Genomic DNA, 24,161 nt, shown 5'->3' on the forward strand with positions numbered 1-24,161 from the left:
CGTTCCCGAGTTCGCTGAAGGGTTTTCTTTACACCAAAATACCCTCCTGATGGACTGTCGTGTAACTGACGAAATACTTCAGCTATTCTGCTCTTTGGGATCACCAACTGTCTTCTCTTCTCTGAACCATCATCATTTTCCAGTACTCGTTTGAGCAAGCCATCTTCCATGATAAATGAGTCCCACTGGGCCCAATACGTCTTAACTACTGAGCATAGGTTTGATATTTCTTGCCAAGGCGGTCGACGGTTTTCCTCTTTCCATTTTCGAATTTTCTGTATAACTGGATCTCTTTCTTGTTCTTCCCTGATCTTAGTAGGCGTCCAGTCGTCGTTGACCATCGTTGTTCTTAGCACTGCTGCTTCCTTGGATTCCGTTTTGTTGCAGTGGGAACACTTTGCTGGGCATGGCCTTCTGGAAAGAGAATCAGCGTTTTTTGGACCATATTTGGACGCGCATACGCGTCACCGGAGCTACGACATATAGACAATAGGTAGAAATAAAATTCATATTTGTACATAAAAGATTTAATATTTTATTTCAACAATAAACTATAGACAATTAACAATGAAACCAGAAAGAATCAAAATCAGGCAACAAAAAAGAAAAATACATAAAAAAATATCTGGCAGCATATTTTATATACTTCCATAGTTCCATCATGAAGACTTTTTTGTGTATAATTAAGCTAAATTGTCATAATAATACATCATGGAAGTTGAGCTCATATAGGAAACAACTGTTTATATAAAATTCTAATTTATGTTACATATTTCATACTTTTAACTATCAAAAAATCATTTTCGATATAATATAGTATTTATTTCATAAAAAACTAAGTACTCTTTCAGGGAAGGAAGGTTTGATATTCAAAGTCTAATTTAATAAAAGATCTTATGAATTTGATAATATAATATAATATAATTACCGTTCCTATAAACAAACATTAACTTCATTCTACACAAAGACTTACGAAATCTAAATGATGGAACAAAATCACAAATTAAAACTGGAAATTATCTCAAAAATTCATGATCAATTCAGGAGTACGTTAAGGCTTGTATAAAATAAGTGTTGTGAAAGCACTGAAAGAGTATGTGTGTGTTTAGCTGAAATATTGACTGAAAAACCGAATGTGACCAGTTTATCATACAGAAAATTGAGAATGGAAATATACATAACTTGAAGTGGCTTGTGTGACAACAGGAAAATAGGACCAAGAAATAAAACGCTAGAAAACCAAAACCAAGAAAAATAATACAAGCTAGAAGAATAACAGGCTTATATGTATTAAATAGAAAAAAGCATGGACGACTACAGAGGTTTTCGAAAAATGAGTTAAAGAATTGGATACGACAATGAAAAAACAAAAACGAAAGATTTTGATGTTAACGGACAACTGTGCTGCACATCAAGTTATTGAGGGTAAAAAATTAACCAATATTGAATTGATATTTTTTCCATCATAAATAATTACCAAACTTCAACCCATGGACCAGGGTAATATAACTATAAAGCTATACCATAAACTATAAAGCATCAATATCGCAATGGGATTGTCCACAAAATTGTTAATACAATGGATAATAATCTTATTCAAAAATTGATTACCCTAAAACAATGTATCTTGTTCTTAGTGTGTCCTATCCTCATCGGAGGTTGGCGATCATCAATTAGAATTCTCTATTTTGTGCTGGTCGTATAATTGTAATGGCTTCCTTGATGTCGAGCCATTAGCGTAAGTTTCGCAGCCAAGAGAACTTCTTTCCTCCGATGCCTCGTCTTCATTCAACCATCAACTACAGAATCGTAGTACTTATCGTTTCTAAAGATATGGCCAAAATATGCCACTTTTCTTCCATTAACTGATGTCAAAAGTCAAAAGATGTGGGGTGTATTGTGCTGTATCTTTTAATGATAGATATAAGATGATGATTTTTAAGTATTTATTTAACAAAAATTCTTCTGATTATTAAGTATTTTATTTATTATTTTACCATATGAAATCATTATCAATATAATGGATTTTTAAAATTTTTAGATAGTGAAAAACTGTTTTCCTACGCCATATACGCCTATATATATATATATATATATATATATATATATATATATATATATATATATATATATATATATATATATATATGCATATGTATGTGTGCGAGAGAGAGGGAGAGAGCATATGTGTGTGAATATAAACAGGAAAGGGTCGTAGACGTTTTAACAAAATAACATTTGTCATTATCTATAAGTTTTATTTGAGCTTTGAAATAATACTAAATTTTGTCGCTAGTGGGTCAATAAAACAGCAGCATATATAACTAGCTGTTGGTTTTAAGTAGATAATTTTATCAATTAATTATCCCATTAATTGATAAAATGGACAATGCATTTCTTTATATTGATTTGGTAGAACTCTAAAGACTGAGATCTAAGGATAACAGTGAATTAAAAGAAATTAATCTGGCGTGCGTATACACAATCTCTTAAAAATTTCCAGGTCTATGGTATTTTAACCCCGCTATTCTGTTCGCGTCTATTTGACCCAAATAGAATTTTATTTAGTGGTAAAAAAATATAAAATGTTGATGTTATTCACTAACTTTATTAATCTGGAAGTATTTTATTCTGATACTTTTACTGTATATACATAAAACGGTTAGTTAGAGATGGAGTTATGAACATGCATGAGGATTTCAGTCGGCAAAAATTAAGAAAGGAACACAAAAAAGTTTCAATAATTTTAAATAATTTTGGTCCATAATGTTTCTGTAAAATTTCTTATCTGATGATGTAAAATAACCAATAAGTTTAAGTACTTAATTAAAATGTCGATTTATATTTTTCATCTCATAAACAAATTTTTTTTAGAAATAATAGAATTGGGTGTGGTAATTCATGATTAGAGTCATATAGAACTGAAAGATATACCTGTAGAGTAAATTTGAATAGTACAGCACGGAAAATGCATATATCTTAAAAATAAACTCTTAATGTAAAAAACATTAAAATTTAGTATTAAATACTATATCTTTTAAACATGCATTCCTCATAGCACATACCTAAATTACCGATCACGATCACGCAGAAAATAGTTTCCAGAATTAAAATTACAGAGGTTTTGTCGTTTTATTTAAATTAAATACTATTGTTTATATCTCAAAACATTTTAAAACTTAAAATATAAATAGAAATAATTATACCCAGCCAAAAAAAGAAACTACATGTAGCTCCTTCCTACAGTGCCTATAAATATTGTAACTAAAAAACTAACTAGAAGTTACTACTGGGACTGACTGTTGACTGTGTATAATTGCTTGAGCCTTTGACATAACTTCCAATGCTCCTTTTGCTATTAAATCATTGGCTAACTTTTCTCCTAATTTCTTCGCTGCTAACATTCCCTCATAGGTGGCATCTTTGTGAATTACCAATCCACAAAATAAATTCTTATCATCACCAGAAGTCGACTGTTCCAACGCATTATTTTCGGAATACTTCATAATTTCTCCTTGGAGAAACGGGCACTTTGTATATTCCACTTCAGTTGGTTCAAAACCTTCCGACGTTGCTAGTTTATTTTCTAGATAGGGACATTTACCCATAAAGTCCGAACCTACAGGTAACTGAATTGGACACTTGTCATGTGGGTCATTTTTTAATAATTCAGTCGGAATGTCATCCAATTTAGGTTTTTTTGTTGAAGATTCTCCACTATAAAAAAATAAATCATATAAATATAAAATAAAAATAAAAAAGATCAGTTAATGAGATTTATAAAAGAAACCTACCACGTCGTCTGTACACATGAAAATCGCCTTGAGACTTCCAGAAAATAGATTACATCTTAATAAATAACAGATTTAAACACAGTTATACGATTGGAAAGACTTATCTCAGTGCAGACTTCACCTTTGATCATAACTTACTAGTGGTTAGCTTTAACATGATGTTGAAGTTTTCACAAGAAAACAATTTTCACCTGCTTGATTGCCTGTTATTTCAAAACAGATGTATCAATGGTCTGAACAAGACACCTAACCTGGCTACTAATCACGTGAATTACGGCCAATTTTATATCAATTACGTTCTTTAGTTGAGTAGTTACGAAAGTTGGTTTGTTTCCTACATTTAGTATGTCTAAATCATGTAGTAATAACTATCTTTCTTTGGTGTTTGCGCTGCTCCAGGTTAGATGGTGCGCATTCGCATAACATCCAATGATCAGTTACAGTTAATTACTAGCCGTTTCATCTCACTTGGTGGTGACTGTTTGGAGTTATGATACGGAAGGTATGCTGATTCAAGAATTATTTCCTTCATACTCCCACACCCTGTGATTTTCTTTTTACAGTCATTAAATCCCTACAACAAAAATTCCTCAACGGCAGTATTTGAATATGTCCTTTGACTATTCTAGATGTCCTCGGCTCTTTGAGAGATCGGATACACATAATCTCTGCAATGATGGCTCTGATTTAACTCTGGTAAATCCAAGACTCTTGTATTAAAGATTCATCTAACATTCTCATAACAATAGTAAGTTCTGCCTTACTGGGCTGGAGGTTCGCCTGCAGGACTCTACCCTCCATAGCTCTCACCACGTTAAGGTTGATCTGCACCCCCCAAAAGACAAACCCCAAATTCAAAAAATTTGAAAAAATTTGAGAAGGTATATGTGATGACTAGAAGTATTTTGACAACTTTTAAACAAACTTCATGTTTTCGTTTTTGAAAAACTCAAAAAAACTACTTTTTTCCAAGTATAAAGCGGGAAAACCAAACATAGGATTTTGTTAATTTTTTTACAGCATCAAGATATGATTATAAGAAATAGTTATGAATTTTTTGAAAATTTTTGAATTTACAGTTTTGCCCCAATAGGCAAAAATAATATGTTTCGGCTTATAATAAAGTTACCGGTAAGAAACCGAAAAATTTTTTAATAACAACATATATAAAACATATGTAAAAGTAGAAAATATTTGCAATAAAACGTTAAATATTTTTTCCTAAACATATGAAAAATCTCGTTAAACAAGAATTATGTCTTGAACTGCCGCCTTCAAATTGTAATGTAGGGAGATGGCTCCATCTGAAGCAATGGTAGTATTTATCATCAATAGATAGCATTACGTTCGGCTTCGAAACGCTTCAAACGAAACGCCATACTAACAGGGTTGCCATATTAATTACTTTGTACAACACTTTGGCAGATTACAACAAAATTTAATAGGAATGTTAATGAATTTAATAGGAATTTATGTTTGAACTTTGAACCGGTCATGCTGAAACTTACAGAGTAGTAGATACTGCAACTTTTATTTTGAAAGTACGAGATCATAAAATTTACACCCTATAAGTACTTAATATATCTATAAAAAACCTATTTAGTTTTAAAAACCTATTTAGGCGTTTTTAGTTAATTATTTTAGTATTTATAAACATTAGTGTTCCTTGCATAACCAGTAGCGTACCCAGAATTTGTCTGAGGGGAATTTTTTTATGCTACCTCCATTTTGGGTCCCCAAAATTTGGGTTTTAGTTTAATTTAAAGTACTAAAGATAGCAGTGCCAAAGATTCAGGTATCTATTATCCTGCCTACCAACTAAAACCACCCTCTCTTACTTGTCTGCATTTGACTGTCGCACGTACCGTACTCCGAAAGTGCGGTGGCGACATTTTTGGAACACTCCCTTCTCTTATCTAAATCTTATCTATTGTTCTGAAGCTATTTTCTTGTGACATTTTAAAGTAATTACTATTTTAATGGAAATAAGCCAAAATTGAATGTTAAAATAAGTTTATTCACGTTTGACATTAATCCAACTTGTAAATACAATACATTTTGGAGACGGCTATCGCCGTATTCCCGTTCTTCTTCGCCAATCCTGCCGGTTTAAGGCATGCTCCTCCTCTAAATCTTTCGATTCCATCGCTCTTCTAATTCCTTCATTCCATGAGCGTCAAGTTCTACCTCTTTTTCTTCTTCCAGGGGCTTCTATTTGTGAAGTTTTTGGGGCCAACGTTCATCAGGCATTCTCAATAGGTGTCCAAACCATTTTGAACCTCTTTTTTTCTATTCTGTCAATGACCGTTTCTGTAGCGTTGGTCTTCCTTTCCTGCCTTGATGTTCTAGCACTTCTTCTCAAATAATCCATTTCAACTGCTAACAATCTTCTCTTCAGGTCTGCATTGACAATTGTCCATACTTCAGAGCCATAACAAAGAACTGATTCAACCATGGTTTGCCCTATTCTTTTTTTGTTCCTTTTGGAAATGTTGCGATCCCACCATAAGGAGTTCAGACATCCTACAATTTTACGTCCCTGAGTAATTCGGTGTTTAATTTCGGTTTGTCCTAAGCCGTTCTTAGCAATGAGTGCACTTAAATATTAAAATTTTTCCACTTGTTTGATATCCACGTCCTCATCGATCAACACTTCAAACCTTGCATCTGAATTGATAACTAAATATTCTGTTTTCTTCATGCTGACTTGTAACCCACATTTTACATATTCTGTGTATAGACGCTTCATCATAAATTTTAGATATTAAGAATCTTGAGCTAGGACGACTTGGTCATCCGCAAAGTTCAAGGAGAACAGTACGTCATTTCCTATGGGGATTCCCATTCCCTGGCAGTGGTTTTTCCAATTATGGAGGGCTGCCTCAATATATAAATTAAACAGTAAGTGTGACATACTGCATCCTTGTTTTAGCCCTTTAGTTACTTTTATTGGCTCCGATAGTCTTTTTCCGATTTTTAGGTAAGTAGTATTCTCCCTGTATACTTCTGTAATTATTTCTAAAAGGTATGGACTAATGTCGAGTTGTTGCCACAATTTAAGTCTTGGAACTGTATCATACGCCTTTTCTAGGTCGATAAAGGCTAGATGTACTTTGGTATCAACTACTATTCTTTTTTTTTATTAATTGTTGGAGTATAAACAAGTTATCAGTGCAAGATCAAAGATAAAAGATTCAAACGTCAATAAACTTATTTTAACCTTTAATTGTGGCTTATTTCCATTAAAATAGTAATTAGATCGTATCTCTGTCGTTGGCCCGGTTGGTGTTTCTCTTCTTCTTCTTTCTTTGTAATGACTGCTCGGATGTAATTGTGGACACTATTCCATCCCTCCGTACTTCCAGTCGTCTTCAAGATCATCTCTCTTATAGTCACAGGGTTCATACCTATTTCTTTTTCTGTTTCTCTCCACTGTACATCTATTACACTCCAGCATTGTGTGAGTAACAATGTCGGAATATTCGCAGTATAGGCATTTATCTGTATCTGTCTTTCTGAACCTATGAAGATACGCCCTAAAACAGACAATCTAACCAGTCCCCTTAAGCTCGGGATCAGCATCTTGGTCCACTGGGCAACATCTTCCTTGTTGTTCTCCTCTTCTTGCCATCTTTCCATTGATCTTTTCCTTTCTTCTTTTTTTTATAGCTGTTGTCAAATGCTCTCTTCTCTCATAGAGATGTCTCTTTTCTACTGCTAGCACATGCAGACGAACACAACCCGTGATAGTCAACAATGTCTACCACCTGTCTACTTTTGTCATAAGCCTAATATTAGATATGCATATCTAAATATAATGAAAAATATTATTAATTCTTCTTCTTCTTAGCCTTCTATCGTCCATGTTTGGACATAGGCCTCTCCCAACTCCTTCCATCGGTCTCTATCCTGAGCAACATATTTCCAATTTGTTCCGGCTATTCTTTTAATATCATCAACCCATCTCATCTGTGGTCTTCCTCTTGATCGTTTACTTTCGTAAGGTCTCCAATGTTGTATTGTAGTATTCCAACGTAGGTCTGTTTGTCTAGCAGTATGGCCCGCGAAGCTCCATTTAAGTTTGGCAATTTTTGTTGCTATGTCCTCGACTTTTGTATTGGATCTTACCCAGTCGTTCCTCTTTTTATCTGACAGTCGTATACCTAACATTGCTCTTTCTGTTGTGGCTAGTTTATTCATGTTTGCCTTGGTTAGGGTCCAGGTTTGACATCCATATGTCATATATATATATATATATATATATATATATATATATATATATATCGCTACTTCAATCCAAAGGGCTACAAACCGGTACTAATTGTAAAATTAAGTACATTTACTTTCGAAATATTATAAACACTTTTTCTTTTTCTGATCTTGAAAAGATTTTCTCTTTCATGTGGCTTTTATGTTTCGCTTGTAAACTTGGTTTAACGTCAGCATTATTAAAGAATGTAGATTCTTTACACTGGTCTTTCTTGGGCTGACAGGAGGTATTAAAGTCTATCATAAAAATGTGATAATGCATTTGGTATGTAGTATATTGTTTATCCTCAGAAACACATTTATTAACATAATTTCTGTGTAAAGCAGCAATGGTAAGACCGCCTTATATATATATATATATATATATATATATATATATATATATATATATATATATATATATATATATATATATATATATATATATATATATATATTCGCGTTTAGAACGAGATCTACAATAATGCCTCTCGATTCTCGGAATGGAGTTAATATGATTCCTGACGTCGTCATAGAGATGGATTCATCTGGTGATGATTATATTGTGTTCCTCTAAGGTCTTCATTCTGAATGCCTTTGACAGTACAGTTGTTATTCTTTTTCACAACAGTTCTGATGGTTTTCTCAGAAATATCTAGGGTATTCATAAAGAATATTTTGCATACGCTCTTACGTTCAGTACCTTAAGGCAAATAGTATGCGTTGTTAAAATTTTTGCGTGTACTGTCAACGCGTATAATATAAAGATACTTTGGTATAACTTATATATACTTATACAATATAGACTTTTTATTAGATATCAGAGCTGGGAACAAATTAATTACAATTAAAAATTAGGTATGCACTTTACTTAAAAAGTAAAAATTTCCCTCTGTAGCTGTGATGTGAAAGAATGTGGGACATGCGCTATGGAGGCGTATCCATAAACTAATCGACCGCATATGGACACTAGAAGTCATCCCAGAAGATTGGAAAGTGGGAATCATACTTCCTATGTACAAAGGGGGAGACAAACGACTCTGCAAAAATTATAGGGGCATAACAGTTTTAAATGTCATCTACAAGATATTATCAGGAATTATATATAGCCGCCTGAAATCGTTTTCGGAGGAGATTATTGGTGAATACCAATGTGGCTTCAGACCAAAGAGGTCAACTATAGACCAAATACATATGTTAAGAGGTATACATGAAAAATGTGTTGAATATAACATACCTATTTACAACTTGTATATCGATTTCAAACAGGCGTTTGATGGAGTAGATCGACAAAAGATGTTAAATCAACTATCTATGTTAGGGATACCCAATAAGTTGGTTAAACGTATACGAATGACTCTGGAGGGTTCCAAAGCTATGGTGAGAATAGATGGAGATATGACGCAGGCCTTTGATATTGAAAATGGAGTTAGACAAGGGGATGCCTTATCAACAACACATTTTAATCTAACTTTAGAAGCTGTTGTTAGAAAACTGGATGTAAACGGCTGTATTAATACAAGATATATGCAAATATGCGCATATGCGGATGATGTTGCCATAATAAGCCGCAACAAAAGGGTATTGAGCGAAAAAGTAATAGAACTGAAACGAGAAGCTGCTACGTTTGGTCTATATATAAATGAAAACAAAACAAAATATATGGAGTGCACAAAATCGAATGAACATGAGAATCTGAAGGTAGACAACCATATCTACAAATATGCCTCCACTTTTCCCTACCTAGGCTCAATAATAAATGACAACAACAACATCAGTCAAGAAATACAAGCACGGATTCTTAGCGGTAATAAGTGCTTTTATGCATACAAAGACTTAATGAAAAGTAAGTTACTGAATCGTGAGTCTAAGCTGAGAATCTACAAAACAGTAATTAGACCAGTGGTCACATATGGATGTGAAACGTGGACCCTCTCAACCACTGATGAAAATCAACTGAGAATATTTGAGCGCAAAATACTAAGGAAGATATTTGGACCAACCCAATGCAGCGATAGTTCGTGGAAAATTAAAATGAACCACGAGCTGGATGAACTAATGCAGAGCGCAGATATTGTCAGATTTGTAAAATCACAAAGACTAAACTGGCTTGGTCACCTAGAAAGAATGCCAGATAATCGAGCTGTAAAAGTAGTCCAGAGATGGAAGCCCCAAGGAAACAGAACAAGAGGAAGGCCCCGTAAAAGATGGATAGACGACGTAGAGAGGGATCTTAAAACCATGAACATCAGGCAGTGGCGAAGGAAAGTATCCGACAGGGCAGAATGGAAGAACATTGTTAAGCAGGCCAAGACTCACAAAGAGTTGTAGCGCCATTAGAAGAAGAAGAAGAAGAGCTGTGATGTGATCGTTATATTTTCTTTTTCGAGATAAAAATGTGATTATTAAAAGAAAAATTATAAGAATAAACAGAGCATATAAAAGACTAATAAAGCACGAAATAGGAAATATAAACGAACATTTTTGTTATTTCCGACTAAAATATTACATAATACCAGATCATTTAATTTTTAACTATCAACAAAAATGTAATATAATTATTATGATGTACGAATTTAATGGTAATACGATATTCACAGATATAACGGCAAGTACCTACATAATTTCTTTGCCGATAAAATTGTTTAGATAATATGATTTATTTGGTATGTTATATTTCGAATGACACAGCAGAGCAGTAAAGTATTATACATAAAGATGTTGTTAAAGATATATTTGCTTACTTGGTCTACTAGTAAGCAGATAAGTTATAGCGTATTTGATAAAATTACTGTTTATACAACTTGGCAACTCAGCCAATGGATATAATGATAGAAAACTGCAATTTATGTTAGGGTTTGAAAATATTACAGAGTCATCATGTAGAAATCTACAATTAAGTTAAAAAATTTACCATAGTAGCATGCCGCAGTAGAGCCATCTCTAGGATCAGAAACAAATTAATCGAGGGTGAAGATCAACCTTAATAGTCCATTTCTTGGTATACTCCTTAGCATATTACACCCACAGTTCTGAAACTGATTCTACAGGGAAAAGAAATAGAAAGTGAGAGATCAAAAGACGAATGAATTCATGGATTGTTCAGAGTAGCTGCGAATAAAATAAAAAATAGCCATTATGCTCACCAATATCCGCAACAGATAGATACTAAAAGAAGAAGCAAGAGGGGAGAAATACGCATAACACACTCCACCAATGTGCCTGCACCAATTTACCAGCGACTTTTTATGCTTTTATCCACTGGTAGGCTTCTTTAGACATGAATGGTCATCATGTCTAAATGCGTTTCCTTGTGGTATGTCGGCTTTTATTCAATATCAATTTAGGTAGGTTTAATTAGGTAGTTTCCCAGTATCATCACAACATTAGACATACATTTTATGTACGGTGTACAGATCTCTCATCATCTACTAAGATGTTTGTAAATATTTACAGTAACAGATTGGTGTTAAGTGTATTGCAATAGAGAATAATAAAAGAGTATGAAATATGTTTGAAGTGGTATGGACAATGTTCAGTAATACAAAGGATAATATAAGGTGAATATCCATTCTAAATTTAGATCGATAAATGACTAAATTAAAAAAAAATCATTACAGTAAATGTACATACCTATTAACAGGACATTTAATACATTCCAAGTTTTCTATATCTTTTACTTTAATATTTCTATATGGACACTGTGCACACCGCAAATCTTTTTTCACTCCAATACTTATACTGTCACTGTTTACTACTTCTTCCTTGCCATCTAGGGACCAAACAGCACCCTTTAAGTATAAGTCCAGCTCGTTTTCTTTAACCACCTTAAGGTTTGATACTACAGCTACAGGGGCACTACACCCGCCACCTAAAATGCAGTTTTAATGATTTAATAAACGATTTCAACAGGATTCTAATTTTTGTATGTTTTTTATTTAATAAAAAATAAAATCACATTTTTTTACATTTGTGGATCTATAACAGATGTGAATATTCACAAAATATACCAAAAATGAGTTGTTATTCGAGAATTAGATAAGTGATCTGACTAATACATTTATAATGTACTAAGAAAGAAAATAGTTGTTTTGGGTAACGGGTTCGCCAGTGAAACGGGAAGATTTGAGATGGAGCTTGCATTGCGCGATGAAGTAGTGTGGAAGAAAGTCGCCGACCCGCCAGGTACCAGGGCATCATGACTTTCGCTGGCATTTCAATATACCACGTAACCAACCTGTCCCGTCAGATAATGCTGTTAAAAAGTGGGTAAGAAATCTTGAGCAAACTGGATCGATGTCTAAAAAAAGAGGTGGTAGTGCCAGAACAGTTCGAACCGTTGTTAATATCGAAAATGTCGACAACTCATCTTAAGAAATCCACATGGATCGAAGATCCATCACGCCACACGTCTTGGAATAAGTGACACATCGTTGGGAAGGATTATCCATCAGGATCTTCGACATCATCCTTACAGAATACAAATTGTACCTTGAGTCTTAATTCGGATGATTTTCAATAATGAAATTGAAAGACAATTGTTACCTCTAATTCGTTATTTAAGCGAATATCCTTTTAACGTGGATAAGACAATAGCATTATCCTATAAAGGATCTCTTCAACCATTGCTTGTTAATAACAGCCAGATCAGTATCATTGATGTCCTGTACGACGGGGTGTTGAGGCTACAGATGCCAAGGGGATGCACTCTTGTAGCTTATGCCGATGATCTCGCACTAACATGGCTAATGCGGCTAATACAGCCCTGCGTCGCATTAGTAGGTGGATCAGAGACAACGATCTACAGCTAGCGCCTTAGAAAACTGATGTGTTAGTTCTCAAAGGGAGTCGGGAAAAATCCTCTCTTCGCTTTATAGTGGAATCGATTAAGTATCTGGGAGTCTTGTTGTCGAAAGGACTAAGGTTCGGAGTACACATCCAAAAGACGGTAGAGAAGGTGAACCGAAATCTGGAGGCGTTGATACGGTCGATGCCAAACATTGGAGGCCCAGGTAGCACCAAAAGAAAGGTGTTAAATGGAGTTTTCCAGTCGGTGGTAATCTACGCTGCCCCCGTGTGGTGTAGCGTACTAAACACTGTGAAATACTCTAAACTGATGAAGACTTCGCAAAGGCGAATGCTCCTCAGGGTATCTAGCGCATATAGAACAGTTTCAAATAAGGCTCTATATGTCATTGGAGCGGTGATACCGATCGTTTTGTTGTGCAAAGAGCGAGCGAGGGTGTATGCGAGGAGGATGGATGTTAATATAGATGAAAATGAGAGAGAAAGAACGATAGTAGAGTGGCAGAGAGAATGGGCGAATGATAGCGGAAAGGCAAGGTAGACGGAGGAGTTTATTCCCGATCTGAGGCAGTGGTGGGAATGTAAGTTCAGGAAACTAGACTACTTCCTGACCGGACATGGTAGGTTTGGCACCTTCACAAATAGAATAGGCAAATCTGCCTCGGCAGACTGTACTGTTTGTGGGGTACCGGACGCTCCCGCCCACATTTTTAACTGCCAGGGATGGGCAAATGAGAGGGGAGATTTCGAGAGGCGAATGGGTTTCGGGCTGGATGAAAGAAACGTTGTAAACATAATGTTGAGAGGAGAGAAAGAATGGAGAGAAGTACACTGTCTGATTTCTGGGGTAATGAAGAAAAAGGAGCAGGAGGGCAGAGTAGGAAATTGAGCCAGGGATCTAAAATTTATTGTTAATATTATTTATTGATTTATGGCCTAACGTCTGAAACATTTTCTGATTTACGGTAATAGGTATGGTTATTTATAAATTTTTAGTTTTTTATTTTAGTTGTTCATTGAGTGGCAAGACCACCTCTCTGGAACGGTGGTTAAGGTTTTAGCCGGAACACGGTTAATCTGGCACTAACCTGGGATCTTCTGACCTAGTATCCCACTCGGCCGAAAGATGCCAGAGTGTATTGTTCCGTGACGTAAATGATGTTATTTTTAAATTACAAAAAGAGCAATATGGTATCTTTTTGGCCTCAATAGAATAACACATTGCAGAAGCTACTTCAAAAATCACGGGATTTTAACTCTTTCCTCCTAACAAATTGCATCCCCATTATTATTTTTAATTTCATAGGCACCTCGACTTATAATCCTTCAGACGACTTCTAAATCATTTTTCGAAGTTGTTTTGAATAAATTTCCGGCATATTAGACTGCGCTCTGGCTATTTTTTTTAAGTTAATTAATAGTTTGTAAGACGGTGTTAATTTATGTTAATTTCAATAAAAAAACGTGGAATTTTCTGCGTGTATTTTAAAGAATAAGTTACATTTCTCTACATAATTTTTTTTCAGCATTCAACTATATGCTAGAACTATTAACCTATGACTATAGAAGGATAGCAGACTTATAATAAAACTAATAAGCGTTGCTAACATTTTATCAATATCAAAATTTTTAAGTTTTCCCTCTATAACTTTTTCAGCTTTTGTGATGTAAAAATTTTGCAAACAGCATTTTATTCGTTGTTCAAAAACAAAAAAATCTAGGGTTTGTAGAAGTCTGTGCCATCAAAAAGAAACACTAGGTAACATTATTTTCGTTGCAGCCTTATTCGTGATTACTTTTGTTAAATTACATTTTTTTGAAGTACACTATGCATAATCATATGCACAGCTTCGAAACTTGGCGTGATCATTAGTATTTGTGTTACACAACAATATCCCGAAAAGCTAAATCGCAAACTTGACCGCTGAAAAAAAATATGATATTTATTGTGTTTGTCGAGGTGTTAATTTCTTTTATGAGTGCAACAACTGCATCGGAAACCAAACAAATCTAACAAACATAATCAATGGAAACCGACTCAAATTAAAAAACGAAGTAATAATACAGACGTATTAAAGAGAGTAACAGCAAGAAGAAAAGTTACAAAAAAAGAGTTGAATTTATAAAAAAATGTGCATAAAAATTTATATTGTGGAATTTATTGTATACTTTATACATTATTTATTTTATTTTGTACATTTTGGTCATTGAATAGTTTACACCCTTACGTATCTAGTAGCCGATTTTTTTAAATATTTAAATCATTTAAACGCATATTTTACGTCAAAAACGTTAACAGTGGCGGACCCAGACAAAATAGTTGAATTTTCAGTGACAATAAAGCATATTTCTATTCTATTCTCTCCAGGTTTGTTAATAAACAAAATTAGATACTGGGCACGGGAAAACCCACGTTTGCTTCATGAAACAACTCTTCATGCTCAAAAAGTGGCATAATAGTAAGCACTCTCGGCAAATGAGTCCATATCAGTCCATATTTTTTCCCTCATTTTCAGGCAATAATCTAAAAAAAGCCCGTTTAAAAGGCAAGCCGTTATTTTGAAAATCTTAGTTTTTTTTTAAATGAAAAATAATGGGGATTTACCCACATATTTAGGTATCACATGAAGCAACTTAAACTTGTTAGTTCGTAAGGTTTTATTATGCAATATGCAACTTATTTAAATTTTATAATGGATTGTGTATCTTATAATCTTTTATTTTGTGATATTGACGATTTATGTAATTTTAGTAAATTTTAAATTGGTATTGTTATTCTATTCTCTCCAGTTTTGTTAAGAAACAAAATTAGCGTTATCATTATTTCTGAGCATTACGTTACAATGTTTCAGAATTTCCTCGCACTACAGCTTGACCGTTTTCCAGTTAATAAAAACACACTACTTCAGTAGGACGGGGCAACAAGCCACATTGCAAGAATTTCAATGAATGGTCTTATTACTTTGTTACAGGCGTATTGTTTCTCGAAACGGGAATATCAGTTGGCCCCATCGGTCTCCTGACTGAATTGTCTGCGACTTCTTTTCAACGGAAATCATTTGGCGGATTTTGTATTTAAAAAATATTTTTTTTTTAATTGGAATTCAAATGGCCATTCTCTTACTTCCTATTAATGTATTAAAAGGTACGAGCGTTGTCTTTTCAGTTTTGCATATAGCCATAAAGACAAAAAAAAAACTATCACTTAAAGTATTTTATTGCTTTTCAAAATGTGTCACCAAGATCGACATACTTTTGCATACGTTCAAACCAATTGGTAAAACAGTTATTCCAGTCTTCAGTTGACATCTGCAAAATCGCTGTTTTAAAGGACATTGAATTCTTGATCTTTGAGAATGTGAAGAAGTCGTTGGGACTTAGGTCGGGACATAAGGTGGATGATTTAACAATTCGATGTTTTGAAGCACCAAAAACTCTATTGTCTTTTGGCCAGTGTGATCCTTGCATTGTCCTAAGGTAGGATTTTAAAGCAATTGTTGCCACATGACCAGATTTTGACACAAAAGTTGTCTTGACACACTTCGAGAACGGATCACTTTTGTTGGTTTTTCTTCATCATGAAACACCCATACAGCGGATTTGCGTTTATTTTCCGGTTCGTAGGAGTAAATCGCCGTAAAGATTCATCGCCACCAACAATACTATAAACGTTTTTTGAGCGTCCTTTGTTAAACCGTTCCAATGTGTTTCGATACCAATTGACGGGAACCGCTTTTTGCTCTTCTGTCGGCAAATGAGAGATCCAACGGGAAACCAATTTCGTAACGCCCAGTTCTTCATGTAAGATCTTTTAAATAGAGGTCTTTGAAATGTTCAAAAATGTCTCCATATCCCGGTATGTTACATGGCGGTCATCCTTAATTGGCTGACGAATTTTTTGCTGTGTGACTGCTGTTTTGGATGGACATGGCATCTTTCTTATGTGCTGTTGGGTTTGGTTTTGGACAAAATGGACCTCAGTGTGTTGGTTGTTTTGAAAGTTGTTGTGGTGTTGCACTTGTTTCCTATCCTCTTAAGTTTTTCTGAAAAGCCCTTTACATATGGTATTGTTGTCATCCTTGAATCCCTTCGTGTGAGTCTTTCTGGGTTGCCTGTTGTGTTTTGTTGTTTTCTTTTTTTTTTAATCTTCTAGAATTCCTTGTTTATAAATGACAATAGATAGTCATTTTTGGTCAGAACCTTTGTTAGCAGGTGCAGATGCACTAAGGTCCATCCTGTCCAAAACCAAATTCAACAACACACAAGAAAGATAAAAACTGTATTTATAAAATACCCTGTGAATGCAACAATTTCTACGTGGGAGAAACCGCAAGACCATTGAGTGTTAAGATAAACGAGCATGAAACATACATCAAGAACAGACACTTCAATAAATCCCAGATATGTAAATATGCGTGAGACAACCAACACAGATCACAATAGAAAGGTGTCTCAATAATCATGAAAGAAACATACATGAAAAAGAGAAAACCCAAAGAAGCAGCCTTAATCCTACGCAAAGAAAGAAAAATGTGTAGTAAACCCATCAGCAGAATGTAGCAGGATTTGGTTGCAAATACTAAAAGAAGAGGTCAACAACACGAATATACCAACAATAGCGGAATAATAGGAGATCGGAAAACATCATCTACAATCTTACACACAACAAACATGCAACACACATAAATACAAAATCATTTTGCTCAATTTACCCACTCAACCACAATTACGATACAGTCTTTTTACACAAACATATAATACAAAATACACAAAAACAGACAGAATTTGATAGTCCTACAAGATCGAGGTCCAACATATCAATTTTGAAATGATATAACTAGTAAAAAAACTTTGGTAATCCATTTTTCAGAATTTGTGTAATAATCTTATTTGAAAACGATTTCCGGAGTGGAAATCAAAACATCAAACATTTGTTAATTAAGTATGTGATTTTTATTATAAATAATAATTATAGCTTAATTCAGAACCACACAATTAACACAAAAATGTAGATTCAGAACCTTAATTTCTTTACTTGCCGTGTCCAATGCAGCAATGACTCGCTGAAATGGTTTCTGTGTTTGGGAATTAAGCACATCACACCAGTCAACTATTTCCCGATGGTATTGAGAATTTCAACGTGGTTGCTCCAGTCTTAGTGACTAATCCAGGCTAGGTCCACCCAAAACAGCAGTCACGCGGCAAAACTTGATACGGTTCATCAGCTAATTAATGATGACCGCCGTGTAAAATACTTGGACATAGTAGAGTAAAGAACTGTGTGTTACAAAGTTGGTTTTCCGTTTGGATCCCTCATTTACTGACAGAAGAGTAAACAATGGTTCGCGTCAATTGGTGTCGAAATACATTGGAACGGTTCAATAAAGGAAGCTCAAAAAACGTTTATAGTATTGTTAGTGGCGACGAATCTTCGATTTGCTCCTACGAACCGGAAAATAAACGCCAATCCGCTGTGTGGGTGTTTCACGATGAGGAAAAACCAATAAAAGTGATCTGTTCTCGAAGTGTGCCAAAGAAAATGGTCGCAACTGTTGTGTCAAAATCTGATCATGTGACAACAACTGCTTTAGAAGATCGAAGAAGTGTTAGTTACTTTTGACTGGTGTATAACCGTTTTTTTACCAGAAGTTATCGCGAAACTTCGACAAAGCAACACAAAACAGCGAATCATTCTACATTAGGACAATGCAAGTGCTCACACTACCAAAAGACAATAGAGTTTTTGGAACTTCAGAACATCGAATTGTTGAACCATCCACCCTATAGCTCCGACCTATAGTGTACCGATCTTGGTGGGCGATATTTTGCAATAAAGTACTTTAAGTGTATATATTTTTGGTCTTTATGGCTAAATGCAAATAAAGAAAGAAAACAACTTAACACCACAAACAATCCAGAAATACTCACAATGCAGGACTCGAAAGATGAAAAAAAACCAACACAATGAGGTATTGAGATTTTTCTTTTCGCTCTTGCTATTTATTGGAAAACTAAGAAGCAAAATGTAGTGCCACTATCTGGTGCAGAAGCAGAATATATGGCAATATCTTCATGTATCACAGAAAGTTTGTTCTTTAGTCAGATGTTGGAAGAGATTTTTACAACTATGTATAATGTACATGTGTATGAAGATAACCAATCATGTATTAGAAGATGGCTTCTACATTGGAAACAAAAAAAACCAAATGTATTGATGTTAGACATCATTTTATCAAAGATTGTTTGGAAAAGGAACTTATTACTTTAGAATATGTACAGTCTGATCAGCAACAAGCCAACATTTTTACAGTCATTGTCAAAAACTAAATTCACCTATTTTAGAGAACTTTTAAATTTTGTTGAGTTGTAATAGTTTTGTTGTTACGCTAATATAGAATTGCAGAAGTGTGGTGGTATTACAATTCTATATTGTTTATTTTTATGTGTTAAGTGTTGGCACCACCTGTCAGTGACACTAGTGAGTATGTCAAGAACTTGAACCTAGAGAGATTGTATGTAATCAGGAATTTGTGTTAAAATAAGAACATTTATTTTGTCAATGTATTCTTTAGTATTCCATCTATAAGCAGACTTTTTCCATCACGCATCCCTAAATGATTTGCATGTTGAAGACTTATTTCCTTTCATTATTAAGCTTTTACTGACAAAAACGTTTATACAGGATGTCAACAAAACAATATGTACCTAGAGTTTTTAAAAAACTTCTTTCTGCTGCAACTTGTAATGCTGTTTCTAAGTCATAAAGTGGTTGAAGTAGGTTAATGATTTCTTCATTATCAGCTCTACACTCTACAGCTAGTGCTCCTTGACCAACGGCATACAGTAGATCATCTTCTATTAAAATTTTTGATATTCTCTCTTCCCAACCTATTCTTTTAAGACCAGCAGCAGCTAAAATATTAAAATAGGTTATTAGAAAAAATTTATTACTTACTATAAAAGACTAATATAAGAAAAAGACAAGATAAGTTTCTTCCTCTTTCAGAGCAAATAATGATGATAACTATTAAAACTAAGATTAATATAAACTTAATACAAGTATATGCTCGTACAAGTAACAGTGCAAATAATGAAGTGAATGCATTTTATTGTGAATTAAAACAAGCACTGAATAACACAAAAAACATGAATTTTATTTAATAATGGGAGACTTAATTGCTAAAGTAGGAGAAGACAAAACTCTCAGAAGGACTGGAGGCTTCTGTTTATAGGAAAGAACTGAAAAGAGAAACAGACTAGTTCATTTCTGCCAAGAAGAAAACTTTGTTATCACCAAATATATAAATAAGGTCATGCACTATCTTTGGTAGGTGAAGTAATGGACGAATCAGAAAACTGCACTGAAACTTGTTTAAGGATGACTGAAAGTCACTACCAAACTTAAGTTCAAATATGAGGCTATTAATCTTAAAAGCAGAAGTGGAAAAAGCCATAAGCCAAGCCAAAAACAATAAAGCCAGTGAACCACTGTCAATAAACATCCACAAAACTAAAGATATGGTGACCAGTAAAAAGGATATCAGACCAACCCAACTGGTATTAAACCACCAAATCCTGGAAAGAGTACCATTCAAATAACTTGGATAATGGATCACTTAAAAATTTCAATGTGTACTTCAAAATCACATGTCAAATTAAACATGCAAGGGGCACATTTTGAAAATTCAGGCCTTTATTAATCAATAACTCAATTAATTTGGAAATCCGTGAAAAGTTTCTAAGATGGTGTGTATGGTCTAGTGATGGCCGAAATGACTCATATGAATGTTTCGAATCATTTGAATTAACTCACTGTGATGTTTCGAAACAATGATTCGAAACATTGAAACAATTGACACATTTTACCTGATACTGTAACTTCATATGTTTCATATCATAACAATTCATTGTCGGTCGCTATGCAAAGATAATAAGATAAGACAATATTTCGTGCAGATTCATTTTCTGTAAGGCACGTGACAGTAATGTAATTGTTAAAGAATTGTTATAAGGATTGTTGAAGGATTAGAGATTTGAGCTGGCTAAGCACAAATTTATTGTCTTAGGTGTAGCATAGATATGTTTAGTCTGGTTTTATTTAATTAGTTTTTTCTCGGTAGTATAGATTTTCAATATCATTTTTAAATGAATACTTATCATTATCAGATGACATGTACTGACTCGATGTTTCGAAACAATAAACGTTTAATGTATCGAAACATTGAAACAGTTCTGTGACTCAACTCATTGCTTCGAAACATCGACTAACTAGCCAACAGTAGTATGGTCTCTAATTGTGTATGAATGTGAAACTAAGACTAAATGTTGATACCACAAATAGAAATCATTAAAATCAAGACATCTGAAATGTGGTTGTATTGAAGAATAGTCAAATCAATGAACTCTATTAGATATCATTAGGAGACATAAAATCTAGAATATCTTTTACATATAATCAGAAGAATAAAATATGAGTTCCTTTGGCTAATTCTAAATGGTAAAATTAAAGAAAAGAAATGGATAGGGCAGACGAAACTCTCCTGGTTAAGAAATTTGCAACAGTGGACTGGTATTTAACTTGTATGTCGCTAAAAGTATAAAATACAGGATTTCTTGTACTGCTCAATGTGATATATTGTTCTAGGCATATTTCTACATTGACAATATTTTCTGTTCTGCAATACTCAAACACATAATGCTTGTCTTTGTAACAAAAATTGTAACTTTTCAACATTCATCATTCAGCTAAAATGGTAAGTGTGTTTTGTTTTTCTAGAAAATTCATTGATAATATTTAATTATCTATAACATTTTATCGATACTTAATATGAAAAAATAAAATGATATGTAAGTATCTGTACACTATAATCTCAACTTTCATATAAATCTAAATGTTTAAAAGAATAGCTACTTGACATGTGGCACCTATTAAATAAACATTGACTTACATAACCATCATATAATATAAGTGGGGTGATAATTTTAAATAGGAGTGTCATTAACAGATAAAATAGCATATAAAATTTATTAGATATAATATTCACAAGAAACAAGGATAACAACTAAAATAAAAATTGAGAATGGAGATTGGAAAAGGGATATAATAAAATATATATAAGATAAGGCCCAAATACAATGTACCATTATAAAACACTGAATGGAAAAGCCTATACTTAAAAAATAGAGATTTAGTATTGAAATACTCAATGCTAAATACAATAAAGCACATGTTTTCTAACATTAAAGAATTTACAATGAAAACCAAAATAAAATTATAGTACCTTGACTTACAAACACATTTTGGAAGACTTGAGTTTAATTTTAAATTTAAAATAGTTTTCATACCTTCAAAAAGGTATCAAATAACATTTCATATTATTTCAACTGGTTAAAAATATAACATAAAGCTCTTTAAACAATTCCTTCAAACATGGAAGTATGAGGACACTATAATATGACCATAAACATACAATATTTTTTACACAATTTTGTGTATTAGCTATAGCAGGTACAGAGACAACATAAGGTACCTTAAACTAAACTCTAATAAAATTTAAATGAGGCTGTACACAAAGTGAATTAAGTCTAAGAAATGTTTATAAAATATGGAAAACTGAAATTAATTATAATTAGAAATGGGTTGATATGAATATATTTCAGGTAAGAATAAAGTAACTAACTTAATTGAGGGTATTTAAAAGAAAACCTACAACAGATCAATAGGAGGGGAAAATATAAAATGAGATAAAAAACTTAAGGAAATGTGGTATTCTGAAAAAGAATTTATGTGTAAGAACATCGACTTAAAGCAATAAGAATCAAAACTAATAACCATCTATTAATTATTGAGAGGTAGTTTATAATTTTGTATGACCTACCTAAAATTATAGCTTGATAATGCTCCAAATCATCCAACTTTTTCAGTCTGGTATTAAGATTCCCTCTTATGTTTTCTACTATTAGATGGGGATACTTTTTTGCTAATTGAGCAGTTCTTCTTAAGCTAGATGTGCCTATAATACTATTTTCTGGTAATGTTTCGAGAGAAAGACCTGTTAAACCTTTACGAAGAACTAATGCATCTCTGGGATCTTCTCTAGAATATATAAACATTGGTAAACAACTAAAAATTTAATAAAACATTTGTACCTTGTTAAAACAGCACCAATAGCCATGCCTAATGGCAAAGAAGTTGGAAGATCCTTTAATGAATGTACAACAAAATCTACACAGCCTGTTGCTAATGCTGTTTCTAGTTCTTTTGTAAAGAGAGACTTCTCACCTATTTTTGGTAATGCAATATCTAGTACTTTGTCACCTAGTGTGCTCATAGTAACTAAAAACAAACCAAATGAAACACTGAAATAGATGTATAAACAATGTTTTTACCTATTTCAAATTCTCTGTCAGGAAAACAGTCTTTAAGTAAGGAAATAACATGTCTGGTTTGGATAAGAGCTAGCTAAAATTAAACATATGTTACTAAATGTAAGGTAAAGTTTCATTAAATTAAATTACCTCGCTTTTTCGTGAACCAACACGAATAACTTTCTGGTCTCCACTCATGTTGTCTATAACTTTAATCTTAATACAGAAAAAATGCTATATCATGTAGAACACTATTAGATACAATTTGAATTTAAAATACCTATAATTTATTTATTTACAGTTGTTATCCTAAAATACAACTTTATTATAACTTCATGTTTCAGTATTCTTTAATAAAATAATCTAATTTAATAAAAAATAAATAACAAATAATACTTAATCACAAATCACAAAAAAAATTTTAGTTATATCATGTTTTATTGTAGGTTAGAGTTTGACATATCGTCACCCTAGAGACGAGAAGCTAATTAACCCAAGCGATGCCGACGTTGCCAGATTTTCTTTACCTAGATTTTAGCGCGATTTTTAAATAATGGAGGCGTATTACGCGTATATCCTCTTTCGGGAAACACATCTTAACCATCAAAATGAAAAATTTTTATGAAGACTATTCAAAATATTGATTTGTTTTGAATAAAGTCTTCATTGTTTTGAATGAAGTCTTCCCTGTTAATAAAAGAATGAAATATTTTTGTAGTTATTTTTTAAAAGAAATAAATACTTTGAGTATTTGATTCGTTAATAGCAAGGAATACATACTTTATGTAAAACAAAACTTCACTTGTAAAATTTTTATATTGATGGTTACGATGTTATTATTTGTTATTATAAGGAAAAGGTCAATATTTTCCTAACGTTTCTGTTTGACTCTAGAATTAATTGTACATTTTTTTATTATTTTAAAGCAACTGTTGCAAAATATAA

At 33.3% G+C, this 24,161-nt stretch overlaps 1 protein-coding gene across 1 annotated transcript; it reads right to left on the reverse strand.

Moving 5' to 3' along the window:
• Positions 1–511: 511 nt before the first annotated feature.
• Hmbs (porphobilinogen deaminase-like protein l(3)02640) lies at positions 512–23,678 on the reverse strand. Its single transcript, XM_072545569.1, has 7 exons — positions 23,367–23,678; positions 23,238–23,310; positions 22,998–23,184; positions 22,727–22,944; positions 19,554–19,760; positions 11,676–11,913; positions 512–3,717 (listed from the first exon to the last, which is right to left on the reverse strand). Exons 1-7 carry the CDS (start codon positions 23,412–23,414, stop codon positions 3,273–3,275), a joined length of 1,416 nt encoding a protein of 471 aa, XP_072401670.1. The 5' UTR covers positions 23,415–23,678; the 3' UTR covers positions 512–3,272.
• Positions 23,679–24,161: the final 483 nt, after the last annotated feature.

This window comes from Diabrotica undecimpunctata, chromosome 1 (genome assembly GCF_040954645.1).
Source record: "Diabrotica undecimpunctata isolate CICGRU chromosome 1, icDiaUnde3, whole genome shotgun sequence".
Taxonomy (NCBI): Eukaryota; Metazoa; Arthropoda; class Insecta; order Coleoptera; family Chrysomelidae; genus Diabrotica; species Diabrotica undecimpunctata.